The sequence below is a fragment of the Pterocles gutturalis genome, unplaced genomic scaffold (genome assembly GCF_000699245.1).
Source record: "Pterocles gutturalis isolate BGI_N339 unplaced genomic scaffold, ASM69924v1 scaffold46067, whole genome shotgun sequence".
NCBI lineage: Eukaryota > Metazoa > Chordata > Aves > Pterocliformes > Pteroclidae > Pterocles > Pterocles gutturalis.
The window spans coordinates 21,482-32,243 of record NW_010114494.1 but is presented as its reverse complement, the minus strand read 5'-3'; the positions used below and the strand labels follow the sequence as shown (position 1 = coordinate 32,243).

The window sequence follows — 10,762 nt, the reverse complement described above, 5'->3', positions numbered from 1 at the left end:
GACTGTTGATAAATGATGGAGAGTGGCTTCCAAAGATATAACCATTTAGAAAATTGTAAAAATTTTGGCTTGCTATAACCCACTATGTATAATTGTCACTGTAAAACCTGTAGTATGAAGCACCTTTGTAGAGCTGATATTTAATCCAAGTTTATTTTCTTGGTGCCATCTTGTGGATAAAACAAAAATTACTGTGAAAAGCATATAATTCAGTGCAATTCCTGTCATGCTTCCAGATCTGTCATGTTTGTAGTCAGTCCCCCTTACTGACATCACTTTTTTCTAGAAAGTAAAGTGTATTACCGTAATCTTATTGTTTCAGATGCGTCTTATGGAAGAAAACTTGAGGGACCACCAGAGAGCTCAGGATGAGGCAATAACAAAAACTCAGCTGCTAGAACAGACTGTGAAGGGTTTGGAGTATGAACTGGAAGTCAAAAACCACTTAAAAGATGACCGGGCAAGACAAATCAAACTAATGGAGGTAAAAGACATTTTTTAAGGGTTGGTATCTTATTAGAACAGGTTAAAATAATTTTAGTATTTCACATGGATTCTGCCTGGGAAGAAACAAAATAACTTGATGTTGTTGAAAAGCCATGTAGTACTACTGCAGGAATTATTCTGGTGTATTCTAAAGGCGATTTGTTCATATCTACTGTAGCATGATGTGTTCTAAATTGCAATTGATATTTTATCATTTTAATTAACTTTATTTTAAATTTACTTTCTCTAGAGTTTATCAGGCAAAATTGTATTTTTATTCATAGGGCCATCACTCAGAACTTCATAAGTATTTAGAAGTATAAGTTCTATTTAGCATCTGATATCAGTTCACTTCAGAAGCCTAAATAACATCATTATTCTAACTATGTTGTTACAGGGCTTCATAGCTTCATAGCTGTTCAGTTCAACTCAGCTGTCATTTGACTTTGATAAACAAATACTTTTCTACCATTGTACTCAATGAAAAGAAATTTGACTTCCAAATATATAATGTGACTTAGACATTCTAAAAACAGTATCTAGAAACATTACAGAATTTCTCTTATTTTCTTGAAATTGGTGGGAGTCATTAAAAAGGAAATTAAACCTCTATTTTACTTCTGTCAGACAAACAAATTCACTTTAAAGACTTGTTTACCTGCCATCTCTTTTTCTAGATTCCGTACGTGTTTTCAGAGGCATTTCACTTTTCAAGCCTAGTCTTTCAGACAGTTTGAGTCCTTGAAGTTTAAGGAAGAGTGACCTGATGGGAAAGTAGTATGTTGAAATTACTTTTCTTTCTTCCACTTAGGACAAGTTATCTCACCTGGAACTTGAGCTTGATGAAGAAAAGACTAATTCGGATTTGTTGTCTGAGAGGATCAATAGATGCAGAGAACAGGTACTTGAACAAGTTTTCCAACTGTTGTATAATGAGGAGGGAAAAGTGTTATTAGGATCACAATATTGATTAACTAAACAATGATTAGCAGTAGGGTTTATATATGCTATACTTAAGCAGCGTATGTACATCCAAAAACCAAGGTTCAGGAACATGATTAAATATGCTCCTCCACGTCACCATGGACCATTTTTTTCCTGTTTTCCTAACTGGAAGACTGACACAGATTGTATATAAAGACTGAAGACCACTATCATCCTCTGATATTCCTGATGCAGTGAGCTTCAAGTATTCATTGATGCATGCAGATGATCTGTCTTAGGCTTAGTTTTAGGTGGTGAAGCTATCAGAAAAAGCCTGGTTGTAGAAACTATCTTAGATTGAAAGATCACAGTTTTTTAACCTTACTGAAAAGTAGGCCAGCACAATAGTCTTGATTTCAAAGAAGGAGGAGCTTTAGAAAATTGTGGAATTAATAAGTGAAGTCAGCTGAACTGAAGATGCTGGCCAGTTTCAACAGAGAGGAAGCTTTATTTTCATAACAAGTGTAAAAACTGATTAAGGTATATCAAAGATAAGACAGTTGGAAAGCTTTTTCCACATAAAAACATCAGTCATTAGTTACAGAAGTGTTGTATATACACCACACTTTGGGTATTATAGTTCATTATCAGTACAGTATATGAGTAGATAGTGCAGGAAGAGGGGAAGAAGGATTTATTAACAAGGTGTGTGTCATATGGCAGAAAATGTAAAGATAAAGTGAGATTTGCCAAGTTAAGTGAGACCTATTGTAGTAATTCAAACAAGGAGCAAAAAGTTGACTGTATAAGTAGAAGAAAGAAGTTGTGAAAACTGTATGATGAGGTAAGATATCAAGATTAAAAATGGAGATATGCCTCCTCAAAAAAATTAATATTTTGTCTCTGTCTTCAGCAAGCCCGGTGAATGTGCTGGTGGGGGGAAGTAGAGTGCGCTAATGGAAATGAGACCACTGAGCTGGAAATCACCAAGTCTAAGAGAGTTAGGAGTTCATTGTTCTGAAGAAAGAGGCCTGAGTGATATTATGCAAGATTTCTGAAAGAATTGACATATGAAATTATAGGTCCTGCAGCAAAGACTTGTAATAAACCAGAAAGGTAGGGAGAGGGCCTGATGACTGAAAAAGTAACCAGAGCATCCATGGTTGAGTAGTCAGTATTATGCAAGTTTTTGATCAGTCCACGGAAAGGAATATGGTGTTGTGGCTGTCTTGGAATATCACGGCCTAGACAGTGTTCTTTGCCTTGGTTTTACATTCTGAAAGCTGTGAAACTGATGCATAACTCATTACAGCATGTCCGCTACTGTAGAAGTCCAGGAGACAATTTGCATTGAGGTACAACCCACAATAGTCTGTTCTCATTTTTCTTTCTCCAGAAAAAATAAAAGAATTCCTGACAATCTTTTGAATAGCTTTAATTTCAGAGGGAGAAGAGAAAGTAAAATCTTAGTTTCTATGTCTTTTTAATGAAATTGTGTATGCCACTGAGACAGCGGAAGAGTTTTCAAGTGAGTTAGAGCTCAGCTTTCTTTCATGCATCCTTGAAACACCAAGGCATTGTTTACTACTTTGTTGGGACTCAGGTTACTGAGATTCTATTTGACTGCAGTATAGTCTTCTTGCTATTATTCCATTCATATTTTACAGGATGGGTCAGTGGGTGAAATAGAATGTAAAGGACCCATAATAATGGGAGTCACGTTATTATTAAATTAGGAAGCATTTAATACTAGTCCATGCCTGTGTTGTAACCCTGGGATTAAAGAACCTTAGTCATAGTTGCATTGGTGGGTACTGTAATAAATTAATTTGCTAACTGAATGGAAACCTAAAATACAGATGGGTGACCAAAATGTTGCATAATGGGTAAAAGACGTGTTTATTTTGAGGTCTGGAGCTTATGATTTCACACATGAGTTACAAAGGTTTCTTTGTTTTGATTTTATGCCAGAATGACTAAGTAGTCAAATTACTAGAGAGTATTTCAGGGTCTGCTAAGCATTTATAATGACATGAGAAATTATAATGGATTTGTTTTGGTAATATCTGTATTTCTGTAAATTATTATTTTTTTTAATTGTAAATGTGTTATTTTAACGTACTGATAATGAACTACAATACTCAAATTGCTGGTAAAACCAAACTGAAACAACTGGTTGTATTTTACATAAAGCTAAATGTTTGAATAAACATTGGCAAGGCTGACAGTTCACATTTCATTTACCATGAAATGTTATCCTTTTTTAATTTAAACACTCTTCTGAGTCAGTGAATGGCTGCATGAGACACTGTTCTCATCTTCCCTACCTTGTTCTTGAGAAGTACCACAACAAAGGGGAAACACTAAAAAAATTGGGGGCAAAGGTGGATCATATGCTATTAGTTTTTTAAATGATAAGTTATTAGCACCTCTGGAAAGAGCAAAATAGTCAACACCACACACATATAGAAAGCTAGAGTGCTCAGCTGCCCTTTGAGTCTGAAGTGAGCAGGGACAGGGCACATTTTAGTACATGATGGTTTCTTCCCTACAAACAAGTGAAATGAAGTACCTCTTGCCATTTTGTTTTTGCAAACGCAATTGAAAATATACCTAAGATACCCTCATCAATTCTTGTATTCTGTGAAATTGCAAACATGAGCCTGTTGATGTTAGAGTTCTTTCCAGTAAGTGTGAAAAATGGACTAGTTAGTTTACATGACAATTTTAGAATAAATACAGAAGGGTGAAATTACATTGACTGCATTATTCACTTCCTTTTGGTAAAGAGGTCCCAATGGATAGCCATATGCCTGCACTTTAGCTGGCACCAGATATGGGAAGCAAACAAATGAAAATGTGGACGTGAAGGTTGCTTTTCAGTTATGAAGGATCAAAGGGGTTTGTTTGGCTTTAGCTTGTTTGTTTGTTAAACATGGTTTTTTGATCACATACTTGCGAATTGTGTATGTGGGTCATACACACATATATATATATACACACACATTACTTTTCCCTGCTTGAGTTTTAACAGGAAACATAGGCTGTGAACCTAGTATGAGATGGTAAACAATGGTGATAGCATCTAAAATATTATTAGAAATCAAATTGTTCTCACTAATAGTGAACTCAACAGCTGCTTCTAATCCTAAAGTTGTCACAAAATGATGTTATGTCTAGTAGGGGTTTGTAAAATCTGATACTATTGCTTTTCTCAATTCTTTGTTGTTAGCATTCTTCAAATCCAGCTGTGATAACTGTTGCCTTAAGCTGCAGTAGTTTATTCTTTTAACATAATTAGAATATATTAGATGTAGGAAAGGTAGAATGCGAAGCACAAGGCTCTGCATGGTGCGTACCCAGAGCCTATCTTAACTGCTGGAAATAAGTGAAAAGTTGGAGCACATTTTGGCAGAGAGCTGCTTTTTTTTCCTTTGTGCATGTTGATTTTATGTTTACTAATAAAAAGTGCAAGGAGATAACTGAAAACAGTTTCTACCTCCCCCAGCAAGAATTGTGTCCTGCTGCCTTTCTCTTTTTACAAGCTCTTGTATATGTTTATGCATAGCTTTCTGATCATAATCAGATATAGTACTTTTTCTCTCTTCCACTGTTTTTCTGTGAGGTTGCTTTTATCATGAGGTGTCCAACAATAGTAGCAGTCATCGTGGAAATATAGTAATTGTCCTCTAAATAATTCCTCAATTTGAGATCTTGGGAAGGTTGCACAAATTTGTCACAGCCTTTGAGCACAGTAAGACACAGAGTGGTCCATTAAGCAAGTTCCTACATCAAACAAAACCCCTTTTTTCAGTTGACAGTTGCATTTTTAATTAGTCTTTCATTTTATTACTAATTTTGCTTTATTTTTTCTGTCTCTCTTCATGGCTAAAGCAATTACAGCAGAATAAATTCTATGTAGTCTCTCACGTTATAGCTTTTTTGAAAAGCTATGTCATGAATAAATGCAGCTATTTTATACGAGTGATGCTAATTTTTATATATAAAATAATATTTTCATAGATAAAGCAATATTTTACCATATAATGTATACAGCATTATTACTATTATTAGGCTTCTGTGCACCCAAGAGAGCTTTTAGGAAATTACCCAGCTGTTGAGAACACAGCCACGTGCTCACATTTGCAGTCCAGTAACTGTTATGACCTTAGTTTTTAGGAATGCCTTTTACTGTTTTGAAACCATACTGTGACATAACATATGCAACTGCACGCAGTGCTACCATTGTTTGTATTCATATATTCATTTCAAAGCTACATAAACAGTGTAAATGACTTATTTTAAACATGTGATAAACTAAAAACATATCTTTTAATATTATAATGTGGGGGAAAAAAAAACAGCCTAGGTAAAATTTCATGTGCTTTTTGGATTTTTTTATGCAAGAATTCACAATGGCTTTTGAAAGACCTTTAGTGAGATAAACCTGTAACTTAGAGCTGCTTAACTGTGAGAGTGTGTTTATGCAAGTTCATATGTAACTGTTGTAAAGCAGAGAATGCCATGGCCACTGAAACCTGTCAGTCTTGTTGCAGGCACAGTAGCTGGCACAGATGTTCACTGTGTTCCCCAGGTGAAATTCATCATAGTGAACATTGTGCAGGGAATGGCACAAAGGCTGCGGTAACATCAGCTGTGCCTGCAAAGGCATTTGTAAAGATTTGAGGGTTTTTTAATGAGGGGAAAGTATTTGGATACTACAAACTCTTTCCTTTAGCCCCGAAGTTTCAGTAGCAGCTGTTAGGCAGTTGAGAGTTTCTCTTTGATCCTCAGAATTTTCTTTTCTGGTTAAGTCCAATAGTGAGATAAACGAAACTAATTCTGTATTCTTATCTTGATTCTGGATTGATCAGGTAGTTTTTTAAACATCTTACATGCTTTCCTTTTGGTTACTGAATATGCAGCTGAAATTTTTACAGAAACTGTAGCAAAAGTTATGTTTTAACAAAACAAATAAAAACCACCCTCCCTAAATCCAGAAGTTGGTGCTCTCCTGGCATGACAGACGTCAAATTGTCTGTCATATCCAGTATGCATCAGAGTCTGTCGAAAAGGCTTCTCATGGACTTAAAAAACTGTAATTGTCTGTTGAGTGTCTCACTGACTTATAGGCACTTCTCTGCAGCTACCAGTTTGTGTTTAATAAAGTGAAACTTTAAAGTAGACTAGTCAGCAGCTTAAAGGTAAGGTGCCATTTCAGAGCTTCAGACTGAAGTATGAAGAAAACAGCTGTAGAAGGTGTTTGAAGACTGATGTGATGTTCCAGAACTCAGTTGCCTGCCACATGATATGTCTCTCATGCAATGTTTTAGAGTTCAGTTCCCTGCTACAGTATATCCACTGAACATCAACAATACCCAATGTGGCTGGAAAATGCCTGGAATAAGCACTGGGAATAATATGGGCTTCACAAAGCGGAAAATTTTCTTCAAGATTGTAATTGTAAACTTTATCTGAAATCAAGCATATGACCTGAGTTCTAAGAAAGAGCAATTTTTTTCTTATTGCATAGATATATGTACTTTATGTATACGTGTATGTGCATAGAAACACAGTATTATATAGATAAATGTAAATTAAATATTTTTTTAAAATGCCTCTTCTTTCTGTAATAGATTGAACAAATGAGGACAGAGCTGCTTCAGGAAAGAGCTATAAAGCAAGATTTGGAGTGTGACAAAATTTCATTGGAAAGACAGGTAATTATGGCTGGCATATCATCACACTAGCAAGGTAACAGGCTGGTATCTACCTTCATTAGGAAATTCAAATAAGCATTTAAGGAATACAGTATTTGTTAGCAAGACATTAAAAATACGAAATGTGACAGTTGATATGGTGCACTTATTTTAGAATAAAACCAACATCAATATAGAAACTTTTTAAAAGCACATGTACAGAAAAGACTATAGAATATCAAAGACACGGTTATCCAGTTTAGCTGTAAAAGCTTTGAGCACTTTTCGAGGAGCTGTTCTTCAAAGTCTTAACAATACTTCAGGAGCACTGCTGAAGTTAGATCATAATTTCAAGCAATTGTGATTTTAGTTGAATATTTTCCTCTGTGGGAGCAAACAAGTGAAAAGATTACATGCCTCTGAAAGAAAAGATACAGATTTGGTAGAGAACTGCTACTCTCTGTTGTCTAGGAAGGAATATGACTCGTGTTTCAATATCCATGATAGAAAGTACATTAAAAATACTTTATAGATTTTTGCAACATTTTATTCTGCAGCTCAGTGGTCTTTGAAAGCACAATTACTATCAGAGCCCCTAGCTGAGATCCAGAGGAAAGCTGTTTTAGCAAGTCACAGTATTATTGACGGTCTCAAGAACATAAAACAGATTGTAATGGGACTTTAGAGAACATGCTTATACCAGACACCTACTTCGGTGCCTTAAATTATGTGAAATTAATCCCATCTTAATTGTTTGAGAAAAAAGAATGCCACCTACTGGTATATCCCACGTACATCTTTATACTTTAGTTCTGACTTTGCTAGCATAGCTTTTTTTAGTGTTTAAGATCTGAGATCATGGTTTGAAGTTCTGTAACAAAGAGCTTTATTTTCTGCTCCCCATGTAACTTCTTTTTTTTCTGGAAACTTTACCATTAGGTCCCCACTGAAAACCCAAATCACCTAGCCTCATAAAAATTAAAGTGTAAATCTGAGCAAAAAGTCCATTTATAGAGATCAAGCAGCTTGCAAAGTTTTTAAAACTAGTAGGCGTAGCATTGGATAGTTAAGAAGGGGGGGGCCGGAAACACAGTAACAGCTTTGATAGAGTAAAGCGACACTGGCTGAAAGTAATTTACTTGTCTACTTGTTTTAGCCCTTTGCCAGTGAGTTATATGGGAACAATACAGAATTTGACAGAAGAATTGTGTGCAGAATAAGACGGATCTGAAAAATTTTGTCAAATTAAAAAACGTTGTCGGAAGGGGCTTGTGACCATCTGAAGTTCAAGGGTCCATTTAAGCCTAAAACTTTAACTCAAGCTTAACACTCAAATTCTTTTTAATAAAGCACAATAATGGAAGATTTGTTTGTAATAAACAGTAAAATCTCACTGACTCTCTTTTTCCATATTTACTAAATTAAAACTATATATTGATTGCTTTATGTTTGCCTGGAGAAATTTATGTTTTGTTAAGGTGATATTTGTTAATATGCACATGTATGTAGTAATCAAGTATGTTCTAACTATAGAACAAAGACTTGAAGAGCCGAATCCTTCACCTGGAGGGTTCTTACCGATCCAGTAAAGAGGGACTTGTTGCTCAAATGGAAGCGAGAATTGCAGAGCTAGAAGAACGGCTTGAAAATGAAGAGAGGTGAAATTAGTTATGTTAAGATCAAAACATGCATGTTTATGTTTGTTAATATGGCCTCTTACTAATATTAAGTCTCTAATATAATTAACTTGTTTGGTTTTTTTTCTCACAAGCACTAAATAAGAATGGTTATTGCTTCATACAAGTATTGCACATTTTCTTTTTGACTGATAGCTCACTAGAAGTTGCCTTATAAATTTAACATGGTTCCATACCTCGTTGTTTTATCCATGTCTAATATCAGTAGCAGGCTTAGAAATATTAACTACTGTTTAGCAGTTCCATTTTCATGTTCACGTCATTTTTTTAACCTTGGAGGAATGCATTTTTTTTCTAAATGTTGCTCTGGAGGCAGAAGAAATTCCCTTTTGTGGTTCATGCTTTTGAAGGAATTTCTTAAGTTGCATGGAATCAGTAAATCAAAGCAGAGGCTGTTAGTATTTATTTAATTCCTAGAAGATTGTTAAGGAATTATGTCAGCAGGATTGGAAGTATTTCAGTTCCTTTCTTACAAGCCTGTCTTCTGTTTGTTTTGTTTTTTTCTAGGGAGAGAGCTAATTTCCAACTAAGTAACCGCAGACTTGAGAGAAAAGTGAAGGAGTTAATGTTGCAAGTAGATGATGAACATCTCTCACTGACTGATCAAAAGGACCAGGTAGAGCTAAAGACTAATATGCAAATATCTGATATAATCCTACTAGGATAAATCATCCTATATAAAAGATATAAGAATTTGCAGTTCCCATTGTCATTATGTTCTTTTGTCTAGTACTAAATTGTTATTGCTTCTGTGTTTCCTTTCCGTAATTTTAGAAATCAATGCTATGATTATTTTAAGAAATAAAGCCAATAACAGAAAGTATATGAGCCTATAAATATATAAACCAACATATGATCCTGTAAATAGATACACCAACAAATAATATATTCTGGTTTGCCATAGAATTTTGTTTAAAGAAAGAAGCTATTTATTGTTAAATACAGGCTATTAGTATTAAGCATATGCTGGTATTCTAACAGCAATGTGCTCTACCATTCCTGTGGTCTTTATTAACAGATTCCTTGCTTAAAACATGGTTTGTTTCAGTATGTGCGTCAAATAGTATTCTGCCAAGTGAATGAACAGCATGTTTCAAATTGCAGACGTCTGTTAAGGGAACAATCTTTTAAAATCCTCTGAGTTTTTAGAATGTATTTTATAGTATCTGTCTGGTAAAGTTGCTTAACTTAGACACACTAATAGCTCCAGTCTTCCCTTATTGATAAGCAGCTCTTGCTATCACATATTATCTTACTCTACCAAGGCTATGTTTGCTTGTTGCTGTTTTTTCTTCTTAAAAAATTGTATCCCATCACTTTTCTCAAAGTCCAATGATGACTTTTGAATATTTCTGAAGCATAAGATTACAGTGTCACTACACGGCCAAAGTTGTGTCTTTATTCTCCCTCTCATAGATGCTGGAAGAATAAAATTCCTTTATTAAAATAGTCCTCTAATCAGCTGACATGTAAATATTTCAGTTGAGTTTGCGTTTGAAAGCAATGAAACGTCAAGTTGAAGAAGCTGAAGAAGAAATAGACAGGCTGGAAAGTGCTAAAAAGAAACTACAGAGAGAACTGGAAGAGCAACTAGACATGAATGAACAATTACAAGGACAGCTTAACACTGCAAAGAAGGAACTAAGGTAGGATTACTTGTCAGACCTTACAATTATGTATCACACCACCACTCATAAGATTGATCTCTTGCTCCTTTAGTCCATGAACTGAGGGCTTCCTCTAACAAAATTGTCATAAGCAGGCAGTTTAAAAGACAGATTTGTGAAACTCTTCTGCATTTCCTTTTTCTACAAATATTCTCCAATTCTTTCCAGGGGTGCTCTAGGTGCCCAAACCTTCTTTCCAAGATTTGCGTGCTGAATAAAGTGATTGTGGCAGGGAAGAAAAAAATGGAAAAAGGTGGTGGACTTGACCCTCTTATAATTTGTAGTAATA

General features: G+C 35.0%; 1 protein-coding gene across 1 annotated transcript in view; it reads left to right on the top strand.

Moving 5' to 3' along the window:
- Positions 1-322: 322 nt before the first annotated feature.
- The window catches only part of LOC104462756 (cingulin-like protein 1), a gene marked incomplete at its 5' end in the record, with an annotated part of 11,384 nt that continues 944 nt past the window's right edge, over positions 323-10,762 (top strand). The window contains 6 exons of the mRNA XM_010074833.1: positions 323-484; positions 1,298-1,387; positions 7,047-7,130; positions 8,643-8,767; positions 9,314-9,422; positions 10,289-10,452. Of these exons, the coding sequence (XP_010073135.1) occupies positions 323-484; positions 1,298-1,387; positions 7,047-7,130; positions 8,643-8,767; positions 9,314-9,422; positions 10,289-10,452 (734 nt within the window). The remainder of the gene's footprint in view (positions 485-1,297; positions 1,388-7,046; positions 7,131-8,642; positions 8,768-9,313; positions 9,423-10,288; positions 10,453-10,762) is intronic.